General features: G+C 36.5%; 1 protein-coding gene and 1 long non-coding RNA gene across 2 annotated transcripts; both read left to right on the top strand.

The window, feature by feature from the left end:
• Positions 1 to 362: 362 nt before the first annotated feature.
• LOC139983737 (uncharacterized) lies at positions 363 to 6125 on the top strand. Its single transcript, XM_071997467.1, has 8 exons — positions 363 to 461; positions 688 to 764; positions 1008 to 1095; positions 2010 to 2181; positions 2356 to 2543; positions 3697 to 3856; positions 4697 to 4815; positions 5447 to 6125. Exons 1-8 carry the CDS (start codon positions 363 to 365, stop codon positions 5801 to 5803), a joined length of 1260 nt encoding a protein of 419 aa, XP_071853568.1. The 3' UTR covers positions 5804 to 6125.
• Positions 6126 to 9760: 3635 nt separating this feature from the next.
• LOC139983726 (uncharacterized) lies at positions 9761 to 16235 on the top strand. Its single transcript, XR_011798812.1, has 3 exons — positions 9761 to 9846; positions 10932 to 11023; positions 16114 to 16235. It is a non-coding gene; the product is annotated as an uncharacterized lncRNA (long non-coding RNA).
• Positions 16236 to 21745: the final 5510 nt, after the last annotated feature.

The raw sequence follows: 21745 nt of genomic DNA, 5'->3' as shown, positions 1-21745 counted from the left end.
CGGTCTTTCTTTTCGAGATTTGCCTATTTTGCAAATCTCGAAAACGAAGATCGAAAAACGAAGACTTCTTTATTTGTTTTCGATTTTTCCAGTCTTCTATCTTCGGTCTTCGTTTTAGATGTCTTTGTTTTAGAGATTTCACCTGTCTTCTGTCTTCGATCTTCGTTTTAGAGGTCTTCGTTTTAGACACACCCCCAACTTGTTTATAACTTTACCGCTCACTGAGTAAAAAATTCGCGCGTACACATATATGTACACTGTACGTACATCAGTGCAGCATCTATAACACACACTACATAACACGTCATGCATAGTACGATCGCTGACAGGGTGGTTTAGTAATCAAGATTACAGCTAACGCCATGGCAGATATCGAAGACAGTGCTGTCTTGATTTTCTTGAAAAAATACGAGGTCGAGTCTCTACATGAAACTTCCATCGGTAAGTGTAGCTTAACATCGGTAAAAAGTATGAACTTATGCGGGCACTGAGACCCCCAGTGACAGTATAACGTTAGGCTCATAGGCCAACGTTAGGCTTATACTAGGCTAACGTTAATACTAGTAGTAGTACTATACTAGTATGCCTAATACTAACACTAGTAATATTATTAACAGTATACTACTTAACTGCCACTGAGTTTAACACAGTGCTTTAGTCGATGTTAAATGAAGCATCTCTTGCAAGAAATTATGTTCAAAACAGGATCGACACATTCTTGTGGAAATTTGTACTAGTCACATGGTTGATCATTATGGAGATAAGTGAGTATAGCTAGTTTAAGACATCTATTCCCTATGATATATTATGGGAATAGCAAACCCTCCTAATATAAACACGGATTAATAGGCTTTTCAAATGCCCTGGAGACCAAGAGATATTTTTAATATAATTTATAATAAAAAATATTCAATATGGTTATGTTTCTGAATGGATTGTTTCAATAGATAGGATACAATTTGCTGTATTGTTGTCAACATTTTACCTATTTCCTTTTTAATCTACAGGCCAAGCTCCTTCATTAAGGCAGCGTTAGCAGCAGCAGTTGTTGATTTGTTTCCTTTTCTGAAGGATCCAGAATCTCCCTTGGGTTATGTTAGCATGTTTATGTTCTAATATCCCTCGGCTTTATTGTCATTAGCCATAGTATAGACCACTTTTGCTGTTGTGTTGAGGTGACTAGTTTCCTATCTGCCCTTTAAAAATGTCTCTAAAATGTGGAACACAACCTACTGCCCACAATATCAATCCTGTTTGTATCTGTAGTCAAGTTATATAATCTTCTGTGGGTTCTACCAAGTAATTTGTTCATCTCATAGAGGACTGATACTGAAATCTATTTTCAATACTACCAGGATTATATAGGCATCATTTAACTGAATAATTTCTAATTGAAGTCAGCACTTGGGTGACAAGGCCTTTTAATATGTTAAAACTATCAAAATGGATGTTCAAATTTCACATTGGGAAATCCAAAAACTGTAACATAGGCACTGGTTTTCAGTGGGCTTCATCTCTCAATCTAACCAAGGTATTAATTGAGTTTGTTGTTCAGTAGGTACCCTCCTTATTCCATAAAATATCAGAATTCTGCAACTTATTGATGATATGTGCAATTAGGGTCAAACCCATTACTTTCAGGCTTATCACTTAAAATCAATTGTAATAGTGTCCCCTGGGACAATACTGTTTCATCAGTAAGCATACAATATTATGTGAGGACAGTATGTAGTGCCACAGTGTCCTTAGTCATAGCGTCCATATTGTTACCGTGCAGTTGTGGAACATGTACAAGACATGTTTGTTGTTTGCTGGCTTAAAGCCTTAGTTTCAACCAGCTATGAAGTTCTACATGTTGGTGTACAACAGCCTTACATGTAGATCAATAAGTCACATAATTTTCTGAGTTAGCTTGAATTTTGCTTCCATACTTCAGTGTGTAAGATCTGAAGCTATAAGGAAGGTTTGATTTTCAGTTTGATAAAAGAGTATGCTGATTTCATGTGCAGGAAGCATGGTATTGCAAAGGTGCCACAGGACGACCGGCGACAGGGTATCTAGAAGAGCACCTACGCTACTTATGTAAAAAGAAGATTGCCATGGTGAAAGATTCCCCCAGTGCATCAAGTCCACCTACTCCTTTGACTAAAGTGTCCACTCCACCAAAATTGAGAGATGTGTAATAGGTTTTTACCAACTATTCTCAGGATTTGACTTATCTCTCATGCCATGACAATGATCAAAGACTGGCTAAGGATACGTTATACCTGCCACAACCATGGTAACTTTCAAAATTTGATGTTAAGGCATCTCTGTTCAGTAGGAAATATATGTTTTTATTGTACTTGCCAGAAGCTGATCTGGAGAACAAAGAGGAATTGGTGATGATGACTGAGTGGCTGAAATGTAACATGGAACCAAGAGAGAAAGTATTGGACTTCGTGAGGCAAACTGCAGTTTACAGACAACAGCAGATCAAAGACCACTCAACTAACATTTCAGATATTCTGAAAGAGTATCCCAGGTTGTTAGGCCGTGGAATGGTAACTATCAAATTTGAATTTTTGCTGCTTAATTACAGAGAAATACGTAGGTGATTTTGCATAAAAAATACTAAGGAAGCTAGCTCTGAATACACATATTACGAAGATACTATTCAAGACCATATCCTTTAACTCTTGAAAAAGGAAGTGGAAAAATTACTAGCGAGGTTTTGATACAGCAGAAACACTGAATTTAATTAAGTCACTAACCTCACTGATGAGTTAATACTATATTTCACTTTCAAGCCTATTTGGCCAACTTAAAAACAGTACTTTGATTGACTACATATCTAGTTTGATTGGAAAGAACTAGTTTCACTGCTTTTTTTTAAATCATGGCATTATATTTTAAATCATGGCATTATATTTTAAATCTCTTTTAATTTATGCCTGGAAGTTTATGACAGTAATCAGCCACACAGTGAAGAAAAGTGACTGACTTTTAATTTAACCTTAGGCATCTGGCAGATCTGTATGCATTATAAAGACCAGATTGGACAAAATGTTATTTCTGGATGAAAATCTTGCTTTATTCAAGGATATAGCTAGGATTTTTAGAAAGGTTGCTGATGTTCAGTGTGGAAAAAGGTACAGATACAAGCGGTATAACATGGTTTACAATTTGTACAAAGGTTTTTTTAATATGATGTCTTTGCCATTCATTGCTATGGTTTTATGTGCAATGTTTGTTCTGCATTTCTTGCAATTGTGTACCAATCTAACAACTTGTCTATCATCTTGTTACAGGGAGACAAGATAAATTATTCCCATGAATATGCTTTTCTTCAGTGATGATATCACAAATGTTAAATATTGAATTTTTGCAAGTCAAATTTTCCCCCACCACATTAAAAAATTATTTTGAAAAAAAAAAATTGAGCTGTATTCTGAGATATTTTCAAAGCATCTGTCCGTAAATGTTAAATACTTACTTTTCTTTCCCAGATGTTTTCTAAATGTTATTAAACTAGCCAAAGGTATCAAGCAGTTGGATTTACCACATCCAGCTTCAACAATACATGTTTGTATAGATTCATGGAACCAGACTTTAACAAACTCAGTGAGAGTGATTTTTTAATGCATCCTAGCTGAGTATCAAAAAAAGAATACGCTTACACACATTAAAGTATTCTATTTCCCTTTGCTCTGTCAGATAGAACAAGATTTTTCAGTGCTTTTGCCTGAGCATGAGGATCACCTGTATGAGAAATGGGACTTGTACTACAATGGGATTATAGAATATGGCAAACAGGTTGAAAATTGGCAAGGCATTCTTGGATTGGAGTACGTTAACCTAGAGAGTTTGTCTATTGGTAAGAGTGCTTCTTATTTCAGTGCACATAGTTGAGCTAATTTAATTTTTGTATGTTGATCATTCCTTGCAACCTTTTACCACCATCACACAAGGAACTTCTGAAAGATCAGGTTTGACCAATTATCTGTAATAAATCTGATCTTGTTCTCAAAATAGCCTTAGTTTACTTTTTGTAAAGACAACAACACTTCCTTTTCTTTTTTTGTAAAAATAATAAACTGAAATTGAACAAAAAGCATCAATGGGATCTGGTTCAGACAGAAACCAAGTTGGGTTGGTGCAGGTATATTCCCTTGCTTAGACTCCATCTGACCCATCTTTGGGATTTCATTTAAGCCAAAAGCTAGTGACTACTATAGGACAATAGAACAAAAAATATGTCAAAGGTTCATCAGTGTTTTGAGATCTGAATATATAATAAAATATAAAGAGTAGATAACTTTGCAAACAGGTTGTGATAGCAGTACAACATTATGAATGTGGGCTTTTTAAGGAAACATGTATGATTGAAAATAATCATACACAAAATACCAAACAGATGCTAACTTATCTCATTACATTCTCATGATATGCAATGTTGCATTCTCATGATATGCCATTTTTTCATTGCATTCTCATGATATGCCATTTTCTGATAAAAATGACTTAAAGGACTTCTAGTGTTAGAAACAAATAAAGGCAAGAGAAAATACAAATAATTTGTGCTGTATGGGTACTGTACGTGATAATGACAATTCATATGTTAAGTGGTCGTTAATTGTGTTATATTTGTATGCACAAGGACTTTGTGAACCTTGGAGGGAAGATTATCTTTAGTTATGTTTTGTCACTTTCACAGATAAGAAGAAAACATTGGCATTTTTTCTTCTTCCAGTCATCTTAAGAGGGAAAGGAAAGGGAAAGAAAGGATTGTGTTCAGTAAAAGAGGCAATCACCTCCTTCGTGGACATTCAACCAGTAGGTGTTTAAGCATTCATTTGTCCACTTGTTGGAGTTCATTGACAACATGCTTATGACATATATGTGTTTTGTAGTTTGTGATGGATTGTTTGTAAATGTGGAATCTCAACAATTATGCTGGATTTGTGTCCATGTACATAGATGCTCCCAAGCACATGAACCATATTCCGTTTGGTTCAAAATGGATAATTAATATTCATGAGTGGGCAGGGCCTAGGTAATATTATTTAAATATTGATTTCACAACAACAATATGCTTGTCAAATTTTGCTCAATTTGGTAGATGACAGTAGGAGGATATGGGTCACATGTGTAGCTGATTTAAAGGAATAAATTATGAGTTGGTGATAAAAAGTTAATGATAGTAAAAGTATCTTCTAAACATGATAACTAAACAGTAAATTTCAAGTGTATCAAACGTTCATAGTACTTATTTTTAAACTAGCATGTCATTGTAAGCATAGATATGGGTGGTTATGAAGTTTGGCTGTGCCAAGTATAATTTCATAAAAAGTTTTTTCTAAATACAAATCTGCTAGAATGGAAGGCTTTTTGCTGTCACAACTTCATATTGATTGACAAAGAGCAGCTTGTGATAATTTTCATTTCTTTTCAATTTTTCTCACAGGAAGTGGCTGATATTCTACAAATTCCAAATATTGATGCCACAAAAAAGCCGCAGCCATTTGTTGTACGCAAAGGAACTCTCTTGGCACCAACCCAAACATTTGTTATTCTAGAACGGAGGCCAGTCCCTCAAGAATCACTACTGAAAGCTATCGATTTCTGTTTCAAAGCAATGTACATTTTGGACATGGCTTACCGACCTTCATGCTGTCTTGTGTGGCAGTTCATTCAAAATGGGATTTATGAAATCAAAAAAGCACATGTGCCAAGTTGCATTAGAGATCTTAGATCATCTTGGCCTTTAAAAGTAATTAGTGGCTTAAAAGGAAAGAATTGTAAGCTAGATATTCATGGCTAATATTCTACAAAGTTCAAAGGATATTGATGCCACAAAAATACTGCAGCTACTTTTGTATGCAAGGAGCCCTCTTGGTACCAACCTAGATATTTGCTATTTTAGAACAGAGGTCAGTTTCTCACAAATCTCTTCTATAAAAGCTGTCTATTTCTGTTTCATGGCAAATGTGCATTTTGGAACATGGCTTATCGACCTTCATGCAGTCTTGTTTGGCAGTTCATTCAAAATGTGATTAATGAAATCAAAGAAGCACATATGCCAAGTTGTATTATAGCATTCTTGGCCCTGAAAAAAAAGAAGTGCCTTAAAAGGAAATTGTAAGCAAGAAGCTCATATAGAAAGAATTGTAAGCTAGATATTCATGGCTAATATTCTACAAAGTTCAAAGGATATTGATGCCACAAAAATACTGCAGCTACTTTTGTATGCAAGGAGCCCTCTTGGTACCAACCTAGATATTTGCTATTTTAGAACAGAGGTCAGTTTCTCACAAATCTCTTCTATAAAAGCTGTCTATTTCTGTTTCATGGCAAATGTGCATTTTGGACATGGCTTATCGACCTTCATGCAGTCTTGTTTGGCAGTTCATTCAAAATGTGATTAATGAAATCAAAGAAGCACATATGCCAAGTTGTATTATAGCATTCTTGGCCCTGAAAAAAAAAGTGCCTTAACAGGAAATTGTAAGCAAGAAGCTCATATAATAATTGTAAGCAAGAAGTTTGTATATTATTATTTTAAACTTCACACACCTAATAGCATCATCTTGAAATGACATTTAATTAAAACTCATGATATGACATATTTTTACATACCATTCTGGTACAAATCAAAACTTTCCTTACTAATTTTTATTGGAATCCCGATCTAATCAACTGATCTTTTATGAGTGAGTAAGGTTTAATGTAGCTAAATTTCACCTACACATGTTTCTCTATATGTGGTGAAGATATATACTATACATCCAAATACTGGAAATAAGAACAATGCACTGGCTGCAATGTACGGCATATATCATAAATATGTCTCTAAATGTAATCATGTACACCGTATATGATACTCAATGTAATTCTTAATTAACTGTATGTATAGGTAAACCTTGATTAATCAGATCATGATTGATGTTTAGATTCATAGATTGTTTATACATCAATTGATCTATAGTTACATATGTGAGATATTGAGTGTTACAAGTTTTCTATGAATAAGGGTCTTCTTGAAGAGTAGAGGTTTTTTACATTGTGTCACCTTAAAGGTCTGATAGAGCACAGCTAAGAAGTTGTTACATCCAAGCATATTTGTGTGTTGTTTTGTTTTGTTTTGTTTGTATTTTATTCACATGGTTCAGCTGGTTATTGTTTTCAATAAAAACAAGTTCTCAAAATGTCATCCATCTGGCTTCTGTAATGTAACTGTTTGTTAATTTTTCAATATTTTTTAGGATTGTTTACTCTTTGCATTGCCATATTCAATTGATTGTTGCAAATTAGGTCTGCATGAAGAAAACTTGTGAGGAGTCTTTCAACTACATTAAGAAAAATCCATTGAGGATCTCATCCGTCACTGTCCAATATATTGCATTCGCCAACATATATTGGGCAATGAAGGCTCATTTAACTGCCCAACCCTTTTGTAATGGTAAAAGCCACTGCCCAATTTAAATACAGTAATTGCCCAATACAATGATTTTTAATTCGCCAATTTAATGATCCCTACATTTGTAAGTTCACCAATAATGGGCATAATTTACACAATTAATTTAACCAACAACTGTTGGGTACAAACGTATAGTTATTTTATTGGTTAAAAATGTTACCCAACGGCTGGTTAAAGCCGTTAACCAACAGGTGTTGGTTAAACTATCACCAATAAGTCGAATTTGACATACGTGCCCAGTGTTGGTTAAGGTATTGGTTAATTTTTTAACCAACTGTTTTTAGAGTGTAGAAATGGATAGGATATTTGTGGTAGCCTGGCAGGTATACATAGAGATAGTTAATTTAATGTTTGGCTGCCTATGGGTGGACATGTAGATTAAATGTTTCTCTGAAGAATGTATTTTGTCCAAATCTTGGTTGGTTGGTTATATTATATAAGGTTAATATTCCCTACATTCGGTGTCGACTGTGGACACCGAGGCGTAAACCGTACCTTTGGCATTCTTAAGGCACAATGTTTCTGGCCTGGCCTTCATAGAGAAATGCAAATCTATGTGAAGGATTGTTTTACCTGTGCTGCTATCAAGGAGCAAACTCCAAAGGTACGTACTCCCCTGCGACATCTGCTCGCATTCATACCACAAGAGATGTTGGCAATTGACTTCCTCGAGACCGTGGCATAGGTGGCTTCGAGGATGTCCTGGTCAAGACGGATGTACTCACTAAAAATGCGCAGGCCATACCTTGTCTTAAACTGGCACCCCCTGTAGTTGCAAAGGCCCTCCGAGATCATTGGTTTGGTCATTTTGGCACACCGTTACGGATGCATTCTGACAGAGGCATGAATTTTAAGAGTGGATTGATCCGGGAGATTTGCAACTTGCATGGTATAGAGAAAACCCGCACCACCCCCTATTATCTTCAAGGGAATGGGAAAACTGAACGTTTTAACCGGACTTTGTGCGGAATGGTACATCCATTGAGCCTGAACATCGACATAAGTGGCCGGAATTACTTAACCAGCTTGTGTTCCGGTATAACTGTACCCCTCACAGCGTCACCGGGTTCTCCCCTTACCGACTCCTCTGTGGACGTGAGCCATATACTCCAATATAACAAATTCTGGGAAACACTGAAGAAGACTGGGGTGAAGAGTTTGTTGCAGCCCAGGCAGATGCTCCTCTTCAGGTTCACCGAGTTGGAAGCTGCATTACAAGCCACCAAGGAGACACATGACCTTCAACAACTGAGCCCTCACATACTTGTTGGTAGCAGAGTTTTCCTTAAGAAATGTGCGCATGAAGGCCGACATAAATTGGAAGACAAGTACAACAGGGAGCCCTTTATTGTAGTTGCTATAAATGAAGGCCTAGATGTATACCATATCAGACCATTATTAGGTGGAGCAGTGCGCACAGTACCGACGTCTAATCATCCTAGATCCCCGCCAGCCCTTTCCATACTTGCCAAGTGAGGACGGTCAGGACATCTTGGAGTAGCTGCTGAGGAAGATGACCCGGATCCTGAAAATTGGGGGAGACAATGATGACGTGACGACACTGATGAAAATGCACTTATTCCATGCTGGTTGTTCCACGAAACAAGGAGGGAAGAAACCATACCCCAAGCAGATCGACCATGTCAAAGTATTCGTAGATCAGAACGTATTACCAAGGGTCAACAAAGCAATCCGGCTCATCTCCCTCGGTCTTCAATTCCAGATCCATAAGTGACATAGCTGCTTTATGATTGGTGTATCGTTGTGACATTGTATTTACATTAGTTCTGTGAACTAATACTTTTTTCTTTAAGTCTGTATTTCTCAGTGTAACCAGAGTTGTTTGGTCAAGTAGACATCACATGGCTGGTTTCATGTTCATTGTATTTCTAACTGTTCAGTATGCATTAGATTAACGTTCATCGGGGCGAGGACTTTAATCGCAGGGAAACTTGTAGTAAAGTAGAAATTCATGCTGCCACGTTAATCTGTCTAAGTGTGTGGGTTACACTAGTACGCCTTGCATTTGACTCTCACATGCCCAGGATATACTGCCTACTATTTACATATTGACTATTCATGATGTCATTAACATGGATAATTGAGCAGTTATTAGGTTTTAGTTGTTTAGATTTTATAAATTATCATGGAACTTTTGTAATTTATCAACATTTACATGTATTGCTTCATTAAGGCATATTACATTTTGAAAAGAAAGGTTTTATGGTAATATCCTTGCGCCGACTGAGTGTATGTATCTCACTGCCCTGCACCCATGTAGGCACTTCACTCTCTATTGTTATCCAAACAACATGCCAGTTTCAGCTGGGCAAAAGGTATTTAACTTGAGACTTTCGAGAAGATTGTTGTAAAGCTGGTGTTACCCGGTGAGTTGACCATTAAAACAAATCATGTATCATTGTTTAGCACTAAGTTGTGGGTTGATGTGTTGTTCAAGGTCAATTTCTGTGTAAGTTATAGATCGACATTTAGTAAGGGTCTATCGCTTCACTGTGTTAGGTTGCCAATTGAATTAGCGTAGGTAAGGTCCAATTTCGAGTGAAATTGCTGTGTTCAGAATTGCATACATTTGATTTATCTGATTCTAACCAATAATGTTGAAATGGATTGGTCCGATTGGATATATGTGGCTGACATGTATACAGAGAGATAGTTGATTTAATGTTTGGCTGCATGTGGGAGGACATGTAGATTAAATGTTTCTCTGAAGAATGTAATTTGTCCAAATCTTGGTTGGTTATATTATATAAGGTTAATATTCCCTTACATTGAGTTGATGTTGAATTAGTATAGAGTTTCCTTTTACAATTATGAGTTTAAGGAATTATCATTAATTAGTGTAAATTTGTTTCAAGATGCTGTTAGATAAAAGGTGATATCAATTCATAAGGTTTTATACTAAATTTGGTATGTGTTAGTGTGTTGTTCTAGTCACATGGGTGAAGAGGGGGCTATTGTAGTTTGGGAGGTGGCCCATGTGCTCACCCAGAACAAAGGGTTCCTGCCTAGGCCAGTCTGACACACTGTAGGTGCTATGTATTCAGCTTAGCCTACGGCATAACGCTATGTAGGTATTATGGACCCAACTTAGGTTATGACCTAACGTAGTAATACTACAGGGGTCAGCGTGGGCTAGCAGCCTAACACACCATGGCTATGTGGACCTATATGGATGATTTAATTTAATAGACCTAAGTGTACGATAGTATGCTTAATTGTTTATATGCAACTAGTTTTACTGTTTTAAGCTTCATTGTTCGTTATATCTTTATTTTGTTTGTCTTGTGTAATTGTACTTTATACGTAATAATTTAAATAGGACAACTAGGTCCCACGTGAATTAGGTGATGTGACACACTAAAGTGTCTAACAGGTAATTAGGGGTCTTGCTGCAGTATACTTAAGTGCTAGTTTTAGGTATTTTATGTGTTAACGTCACTCTTTCTAATAGACTCCAGGTCGTGTGGTATATTGTGAGACGTGATATCACTGAGGATGTCCTTGGGTTGACGGGGTCGCTGTTAACTTATCCATTTGGGTCTGGTGAGTAATGAGTTCAATAGGGTGCAGTTGGCAGGCACATTCAGTGTCTCACCAGGTCTTTTTAGACTATCGTTCCTTATTGTTAATAGTTCTTGTAATATTCGTGAGACCTGCTGATGTACCGAGTTAAGAGGTGTAGTTGTATATAGGATTTATAAGGCTGATATTTTATAGACAAATCATGGGTCTGATGTTTAAAGAGATTGTAGTTAGTGTCTATGACATCATGTTTGTTCAGCCGTTTCCATTTATTATATCACTTCCGTGCGTAACATGAGTTATGGCTTTCGGTCCCTATAGGTAAAGCTCCATTGCTGTATATGATTACTTATTGCTATTTACAGTATCCTTGAGTTACGTAACTATTTGTTATGAAATGTAAATATTGTTATGCAGGGTGTACCATGTGTGTTTATAATTAATTTAATAGGATTTTGTTAATAGTTTCTGTTGATGACAGCTCTCTCTGGTTGAGGACACTTTGGTGAATCCCTGATCTGTTTACAATTACCTTGAGCATTCATTGCATTAATACTGTTTTCAAAAGTTTTGTCGTTGTGTGTAGATTCCTTTGAAGTTGTAGTTTCAAATTACATCGATATTTCGGTGCTTGCTTCACTCTTATTGGTTCTGTGCTACATGCGTGGTAGCTTTGATGCATTTGTGCATTGCTTCTTCAAGCAATGGGACATAAAGTCTGGGCTTCGTTGTAGTCTGCACACTGTGAACATTTGTTGTATTAAAATCATGATCATGTTATCTCATATTCTGTTTGTTATTTGCTCTATGTTACACAGGCTGTTCTTCTGTTGTCGTTGATTTTGACCTTGGCGTGTATAAAGGTCTAGGAACTAAGGAAGATTACTTGAGCCAAGAGATTGTCGTCACTGTCATCATTTGTTGGTGTGGCCCGCTGTATTGTTCCCTACTTCCCCGCTTCCTTTCACTATTTTAGAGGACACGACTACGTCCTTTCATTGTAAAGATTTATTAAAATATGAGGGAATAGGCTATGTTTGAGTTTGTTTTTAAAATGTGCTCGCTATGAGACATGTGTCCTATGTTGTAGGTTGGTAGGTAGGTATAAACCTTTTCCATATCTAATTATTCAAAGTATCCAACTGTTTTGAAGTGATGATTTGTGGATGTTTGGATCAAATGAAAAGCCTCCTACCAAGTGTAATTTCCTCAATCAAACTATTACTACAAGAAAACATTTCAAATTGGTTTAGCGAACAGGTTTTTGGAAGTCAACTCCAGCAATAACATCCACCATATCCAATACAGCCTCATAGAGGTGGTTACAAGGAACGTAACTACATTTGTAGTTTAGTGTCTGGTTCATTGAAGCTGAATGTATGGATGGTCAGAACTCTCCTTGCTTTAGTTCTCTTTGATGTGAGATTGGCAATATAAACATATTTTTCTTTCTTGAGTCTTAGCCATCTATATAATACAAGAGTTATACCAACCAACAGCATTAAAACCGACATAGCTTGTTCATTTTGAAACAGTAAAGAGGTTACTTGCTTTGCTGCTAGAATAACACCCCTTTCGGGAGTGGAAAAAACTGGCGGTGTACCTGGTTTCAATGTACCAACTTATGACTCTGTGTTTTAAAAATACAAGTGAGGATTACGACAAAATATTACAAAACGGAACAAAAACTGCCCATCTTATATGAGTTCGGCACTACTACTACTACTGCCTATACATTCAGTGAATTTGCTGGACGATAAGTGGTAATATTAAGTTCGTCGAGCCTCACCGAATGTTCGAGATTGAAAAAGAGAGCCTCGATCCGATTGATCAATCCACAATAATCTACGTTACCTTAAAAGTCCCGGATAAAGAAAAATACCTTTAAACAATGGTAGGCTTATGCCTTGTTCAATATGTTGAATTAGGCATATCGCACGACATAGGCTACGTTCAGTGCTGTTCTTCGCAGATACAGATTTGCCTTTTACTCTATTTTCTTCGCGGCTTGGTTCTTCGTGCCTTTCGTTGAGAATTAGTTAGTCGCTTTGTTCTTTTGTCAGGTTTCTTGCTTCCATGCTTGCAAAAGCGGAACTGAGCAAAATGCAATATGTGTACTGTGTGGATACTATGTGTAGACTAGTACATGTGCACTTGTACTATTCAGTTTACTTGTTACGTTGTTTGGTATCAAAGATGAGTTGTGGGTTGTTTCCACCTTACTTCATATGCATTTACTAATATACTTCCATTGGCTTGTTCAAACAAAGGGGCGCGACTAAATTTATATAATATTGTGTACCAGTATCGATTTTTATACTTTTGATCGTATATAATTATAATGTTCCTTTTTCTTTTGGAAAGAATTATACAGGATTCCTTGCCAAAGTTTCTTTATTTACCTTAATTGTTTGAATGGACTGCTTAAACGGTATGCCAAAGATTGTGGACATAAATATTTAATGTATATCTTTGTTCAAACCCACAGTAAAACTTTAACGGCAGAATAGTTTCTGTGTATTCCATGTTACAACATATTTGAGCCTGTACACAGGTATATTTCCTCTTTGCCTGTTGCAAACAACAGAAACCCCATGAATGACAACCAATGTCATTTTGGTTTATATAGTCTTGCACGAAAAATGTCCAAGGGACAACGGTATTGACAAACACAGCATTGAAACCTGATTCAAAGCTATCCGAAGTATTTTCGCTGTTGTTTTAAAATTCGGTTCCATTTCAATTGTGATGTCGAGTGTTGGTGAAACAGACATGTAAAAGTACTCTATCAAGTGTACTGATAAACATCAACAACATATTAAAATATTGCAATTATATTAAAATAAATATTACTCTACCTGTCAAATCTCATTAATGAGTTCCATAAGTAATTTTCTCTAAGTCAAGGAGCAGCTCTGAAAAATCTCCTGACTTTGCTATGTTGCTTTTGGTGCCATTTGGTTCGCTGTAATTTTCGTTCGTCTGTCTTCGTTATTGCCTCTCTGCCACATCTATGCCGAAAACCAAAGGCCACTTAAAACAGTCGAAGCCGCAGACATCCCAATAGCAACCCTTGCAACTGCTCCTTCTACTTTAGCAAGATCATCTCTAGCCTGTGTAGATAAAGGGGAAAAACTTTGAATCATATTTTATTAACATTGTTTACTGGCAGCATGGTCGCACGTTTGTAAGACCTTTCTTGTATATTCCTTTTACAAGGCAGTGTTACCTAGTTTACAAGAAACTTTATATCAATGGAAAGAGCAACAACTGTTGATTTCATATCTGATAATTTTCACTAGTATTGGGCTAATTTTATCTGCAAATATGCAAATTAGGTCCCCAAGTAGCTTATTTTGGAATACATACTACCAATAGTGATAACATTTTATTTTTGGTTTATTTTATGTCAATATAGTATTATCTAAATAGTTCTTATCATTTGAGGCTAAAATTGTGGAAATTGGTTGCACAATGAACGAGATATAAGGATTGTAAAAAGAACTGTGGACACGCCCCCTCCACCAGGATATACAATACATTAACTAAACACGTATATACACAAATATTCATGCACACGCACACCCGGACCGTACCTGCAATATGCAAATTGTTCCTACAACGCTTGTGTGGCGCTATCCCAATTTCATTGCTTTAATTTTGTAAGGATGTCTGTAAAGAACATAACATTTATCGGATTTAAAAAAAAAAAGGTGTAGGTGAGCGATATATGATCTTTTTGAAACAATGAAGAGCTTTTTCTGCTTTTGGACGGGTTTTTGGCAATATTCCGATGATAATTCAAATGTCCAATTCTCTATAGCCCTGATCTTTTCAGGGTATTTTTTATATGTTTCTATGTTTTTTTATATGTTGTCTAAATGTCTTTAACTGATCTTAACAGCTCCAAGTAAATAGTAACACTTTAAAGCATAGACGGTTTACTTTGTCCATTCCATACAATTACTATTCGCGCAGCTTTGCTCTATGGAATCCGATATGTTCATGCATACCCACGGTTATTATATATTATAATTATCTGAGACATTTCAAAGCTGACGAGTACGTTCTATTAGTTATATCAGTTCTAGTGTATTGACCTCAAAATGATAAAGGTGTAGAATGAAATATATAAGTGAACATTTTATGTCACGCTCTCACCTTCATTATATGGGATGGATTGTATTTACCGATTAGCAACCAGCAGAATAAAAACAGTCGGAATCGGGACGCTGTTTCGGACAAAATGTATTATTGAATTATCAAAATTACTAAATGACATTGCTTTGGTTACATCAAAGTTGAACCTAACCTAAAGCACCTTGTAGCTTAAGTTCCAATAATCTCTCTCAGCCTATCAATGTGAGAGACCACCAACACAGAAATCTTCTCACTTCTGCTAAATGTCGCCATTGTGTCCGGGAGTGAGGGCTGACTACGCGGCGCCATATTGTATTGTATTGTATTGTATAACTAATAACTTCCCGTCCTGGTTGGCTTCGTTGCATTTTTTAGACACCGGAGGTAGGGTCAAATTAGGGCTCTCCCCGGAGGTATTGCATAAGTTAATCGGGGGGGGGGGACCACGTTAGGCAGTATTTGTTCAGTCTGCCGTTGGCGCCCCGTGTCGGGTATTCACTCTCGTGATTCAGTTAAGAGCCGCGCTGCCCACGCCCTTATTTGCAAAAACATTTCTGAGGTATTGCAAAAACACCTTTATACTTGTTTTATTGAGAGCAATGTTGAATATTAGAAAAAAAACACATTTTTATAAAGGGAATATTAAGGTGACTAAGTGCATCAATTATTGCATATTCCTGTGCCCTAGTAGTTTTAAATTTAGCTTTATTCTGTTTATGACACTTTTATATCAGTTTTACTGTTTACAATATATTTTATTCAAAAATATATTTGTATTTCCGACCAATGTTTCTTATATTCTGATTAAATCTTGAACATCAAAATTGTCCACACGGCCTAAACTATCTGGGCAAGAGAAGATTCGCAGCATAACGGACCGGATCTTTAAGCCATAATTTGCTATACAAGCCACAGTCACCTGTATTAGTTGTTCCATAATGACCTCTAATTGAATTATGACTCCTTTGCAGGTGATTCGCCGTATGCTGTCTCTTCGAATCATTCACGTCAGCTTCGTGACATTCATGTTCATCGGACCCACATTACCTTGTTCATGTATCCCCTTTCTAATCGTCCAGACGTCCAATTGTCGAACAGGTGAGGTTGTTCGTTGTCTCTTAGGAGATTGTTGAGTCTCATGTTTTTCTTTTCTGGTTGAAATATGTTTCGTATTAGAGACCTGGACGATGAGGGTGTGTTTTAAATGTTGAACATATTACCTTATCACATATATTTCACTAGAAATGGGATGGTTGTTGCTATAAGATGATATACAGAGGTCACACTGGGCAGTCAAGCTAAATAGATAATTGTACGGTAAGTCCTTCGTGATGCCATCTTGACCTCGTCGCTGTTAATCCTGTGTAGTATCCCAAAAAGAATCTTAAGTTTTTAAAGTTTAGATTGAAAAAAGTTTCGGTCTGTTACAATGAATAGTCTCTATATATTTCAGAAATCTCCAACATTTATTCATATACCACGGAATAGTTGAGGAAAAGGTGAAAATCTATTTCAGATATGTTAGCCTTGCTTTGTTCTCTTGATACAATCCATGATATTTTGAAGTGCATTTGAAGTTATTCCCTCCCCCCCCCCCCCAGAAAAAAAGAAAACGCGATGATTGAATACATTCTCAATGAAATGTTTCGTCATGACTTAATATGACAGTAGGTGACTATACATGCTATATGTTTGAGAAGGCACTAGTTTTCAAACTAGTCTATGATTTCTTTCAAACATAACAGCACGTGAAACAGAACGAAAACTTTCAAGCGATCCATATAATATTGTATCGTGAGCGGTCTTTATACTCCTCTGCAGTAAGCTGTGCACATAGCTAATAGCCAGCTATGTCATGAATATTCATGTAGTCTATTGGGCTTTCATGTAATTTTGGAGGGTTAAATGTTAATTAATAGGTTTTACAGTCTAATTAAGAGAGATATGGTTTTAGCAAATTGATATGATCATTGGGTTTAATGTATACAATTTATCTGCATATGTTTGAGGGGATAATGCTGTTGTTGTTGTTTAGTGAATAGTTAAAGGGATTATACTTCACATGTTGTATTTTACTATTGAGTAAAAGTGAGAAAACAGTACAAACGAATTAGTTCCTTCTCAGAACAGGAAAGTACACAAACGTAAGTGCTTATGTATGTTATGTTCTCTATCGAGGGGAATGGGTGATACACACCCGACGATGATCACACAATTATAGTCTCATTGCAAGGAAACTGGGGTTGAGAGCGGATCAGTCGTTCGGTAGTTTGGTTTTCGTGCCCAGGTTCTATCCTGGCTGACTTTCTTAAAAAGTACTTGTGGGAAGAGTTTTTCTTGTTTCTACTACACCTCACTCGGGTCTCTAATTTTACCTTGGTAACGATTCGCAAGTAGCAACTTTACCAATGGGGCCTGGTAGTACTGCTGGAGGGCTGAAAGTGCTGGACTTTTGGCTATGCTGAGGATCTCGGAACGCAACAATATGCACCAGTAAACTTATGGACCGACTCAACCAAGATACTTTCTAAGCAAAACACTTATATATACCGTCTTAAAAACTTAATTATTTCGAAGTAATAACTATTGTACTGAAAACTTTAAGCAAGCGGCTGCAAATTAGATTCAGCGTTCACATTTAGCTACTAAAGTTTATTTTCGTTGCTTTACAAATTCTTGTCTCAGTACGTATATGAAAGGAGTTCAAACTATATATTTCTTCAAATTTCACCTTGCCTTTTTAGTTCACTGTCGATATTAGTATTTCCTTTTTCATTCGTTCTAAATGCCCTACTAACTGTGAATTGTTGTTTCGTAATCACCTAATTTGTATCTAATTTCCCCATATAATTTTCTTACTACAAAAAATTTACATGACATTCCCTATTGTAGTAGTGCAATGGGGTTATGAAGTGAGTTGTGTCCCTCAGCAGACACGAGTCTACTTTTATAAATAACAATAAAGTCAAAATGACCATGTTCTTTCCCTTTATATACGTTTCCTTTATTTATCAAATCTGTCATGTAATGTATTCTTGATGAGATTTACTTCATCGGTACAACACTGCAATATTAATCGTTCCTCATTAATGTAAGTAAAACCTATAGAACAGAACTTGACATGGTACTGACATATAGATTTTGGTCTTCACTTATTGCTGACATTAGTCGTGCGCTTGTTCTTGTGTGAACAATGTATTTGTTTATGTTTATGGTAAATGTCTGTTACATACCCTTTTTTCCCCTTAGCGTGGTTGAAAGGGAAATTTCCGTTGGGTCGTGGTAGGGCAAAGGTCATTGCTGCCTTTGTTCAATAATGTTTAGGATGTGACCGTTTATACCAGCCTCCTTTCTTTGCATATATACGTATTATGTTTTATATTGGCTTTGGAGGGTTAGGTATCGTAATTATATTCTTTTTTATCATCACATTTTAGAGATTTACATTTAATGTGATTTTAATATATGCTTGTGCCTGTTATCTTTATTGCCTTTTAGTGTATTTGTTTTTAGAGTATTTTAAGGTAAAGTGTTGTCATTGAAGGTTCTAATGTCCTACTTCTTACACTTAACGTGTTAGATTTCTAACACGATCTTGTTGCTGCCAAATACCTTTGAACGACGAGTGAATTGATCACGATTGAGCATGTTGTAACACATTCAATTCAAATTTGGAAACATATTGATGCACCAGTTGTCGAACCAAAATTTGCATATAGCATACACAGTATCAACATACCCGTGCAAGCTTTGTTTTAGGCTGGGAAGGGGTCAGGTTGTTGATGCCGTGGACTTCCGATGTGGGGAGGGTATTTCTCCCTGCTTAATTTCTGTATAATGAGCTTAAATGAGAAATGCTGATATATCGTGCCGGTTTAATATCTCATTTGACAAACATGTATTTGGAACATTGCAGTGGCAAATAAATTGTGTTACTACATTGCTACGTTTAAATGTTTTCTTTTCTGACAGCAACTGTAGGAATCTAGCAAGATAACCTGACGAGATGTAACACTCCACAATTTCTTGAGCCAGGGAAGAGCCAAGTGTCGACGTGTCCATTCCCTTTTAGTATATCTGCTGTTATTTGGTTCAGCAAGGTTAGTATATCTCGAAGGGAAACTTTGATATCGATGGAATGATCTGCCCAACGTAGAGAGGATTACATTTTCGGAGATTACAACGTCGATTCCACTGGATTATTGGTTTTAAACAACGTCACCGTTCAACATGAAACTTCGTTTGCTGCCACCCTCGTGGTATCAAGAACACAAGTCCTGTATACAAATTCGATTGAAGTAAAAACTAAAGGTAAACGAAAGAATATATTAAATTACTTAATATGCACAAATCGTAGGGAGTGTAGTGTGTCTTTGTAACCGTATCTGCAATACGAATAGTCTCTTCGTTTTCCAACCAATCTTATAATGTTTGTCTAAAAAGCTTTCAAAGGAATGTGTCAGCCATTCTACGAACAATTCCCTACTCAAATATTCCATGATTATCAGTTTTGCTTTAGATTCGTTGATTAAGAAAGGATAATATTAGAAAGGTTACTAACTTTTTGTTTCCGAGAGCGGTTCTAAGAGGCGCGAAAATTAGTACCTTTTACCAGGAGAGTGATGTTAGTTGTGGGGGCGTAGGTAGGAAGATACTATGATATTTGATGGAGCTCGAAATATTAATAAATTTCTCGATTGATCTTAATGTTTTTCTCATCACTGCATGAATTTACAATATTTATATCACTCACAGTGTATTCAGTGCCACCACGTGTAGTAATAATGATTATAACGATATAAATGATTACCTTATTGTTACCAGACCTCAGGGAAACATAACTTGTTCCATTTTTGAAGTACGTCCGAGGGTCATTCTGGGGTGGATATCGGAAAGCGAGAGAGGGCTAACTTTATGTTATCAAATGTAGTTGTTATTTTAATGCTGTGCTGTATTATACCATAATACCGACATGTCCTGATGTTTGTTGCTCGACGACATGTAATGATTAAGTTATGTTAAGAAATTAGAAATGGGGGAGGGCAATTTTCGAGCGCGACCAAGTCGATCATTTTTTCAATGTGCCCCCATTCCAAAACACTTGAAACTATGGTAACGTTACCGTTATGAATTTTTCTTTACTTAACTTAAACAGTTTATAGCTGAGTGTCACCCATTACAATGTTGAAGATATATTTCCACTACAAATATTAACTTGACATATTGTAGAGAAGGCCAAGTGCTTAGCCAAGATTTCATCTCAGGGAGATGTGGTGGATTCAATGTTTTGACCTGTCAACGAGAACGTTTGCATACAGAGGCCCGCCGTAGGCCCCTGTATGCAATATTATATGATGGACGTTAGAGACTTCAGAGCTTTCAAAGTTAATTCAATCGACCGAGATATTATACGTGTAAAATGATATTAAAATGTTCAAAATTCTGCATATGATTAGCCTCATATTTATTAGTTGAGTAGAAATTATTGAAGTAGGTAATAAATCACTCAAGATAAAAAGCTAATTCTAGTATTATCTGTGGCACCGTGTGAGTAGCCAGTGATACAAACACACAATATGATGGTGTCACGGTGTGGTACCAGTTGAAGTTTGCAGAACACAACCCGGTTTTCAGTTTTTCTGTGATACAACTGATCAAATTTAGAGAATGCTCCAGCAAGGCCAAAAACATTTCCGTTCGATTTCTGCCAATGTATACGTAGCCTACTATTTGGTAGTTAGCATTCCTTGACGATAGGGTGACTCTTGGTAGGCTGCCGCCGTAGATAGCTTATCTACAGTGTGCAATAAATAAACCGCTATGCCTATTAGATATAATTGTATGTGTGTATGTAGGGGGAAGGGACGCCCCTGGCTACGGGCTTGAAGAAGTCACTATACTCTTGTTTGGTAACACTGTGTGCTGTGCTCTTATACTATTTGCAGGACATAAAAGTATCGCTCACACTCTGTTTAAAAAAAAAAAACTATTTTTTTTTTTAATTGGATGATTAATTTTTCAGTGCAGCTTTTTAATTTCCCGAGTCAAATTCAGAATTTGGAAAAAAGGTATAGCAATAGGATTTTAACAATTAGGTTAAACAAAATTCCTTTCAATTGTTTTGTCTGCTTCGGCATTAATGTCATTACTCGACTTATATATGTATAGTCGTTCGAAACAACATTTCGGTAAAAACGGTATAATAAAGTTATAATAAAAGGATTGAAGTTCTAAACATACACGTGATATAACAGGCACAGTAGCAGGTTATCTGTTGAGTAGCACGTGTGGGAATGGGAGTAGTAGTTGCCGGCTATTAGCGATGAAAGAAAGCAAAATGTTAGGCTACTATTTAACTTGAGACGCAATTGGCTGGTATTAATTTGAGAATTCCCTTAAATTACGGATAAACTTAACCGTGAACTGGTTTAACCAAAACTTTCAATTCATATTGAAATTTTCGTCCATTTTTTATTGTTGTCCACCAATGTATGTTGGTGCAGTGAGGGGGAGAGGATGGGGGAGGTTACAAGACATTTCACTGAAAGGGAAAGGGGCCCTTGCTCTGCTCTGGCCGCTGGTTACGCCACTGCTTTCGTATTT

The sequence above is a fragment of the Apostichopus japonicus genome, chromosome 16 (assembly GCF_037975245.1).
Source record: "Apostichopus japonicus isolate 1M-3 chromosome 16, ASM3797524v1, whole genome shotgun sequence".
NCBI lineage: Eukaryota > Metazoa > Echinodermata > Holothuroidea > Aspidochirotida > Stichopodidae > Apostichopus > Apostichopus japonicus.
This window is presented reverse-complemented; position numbering and strand designations above follow the sequence as displayed.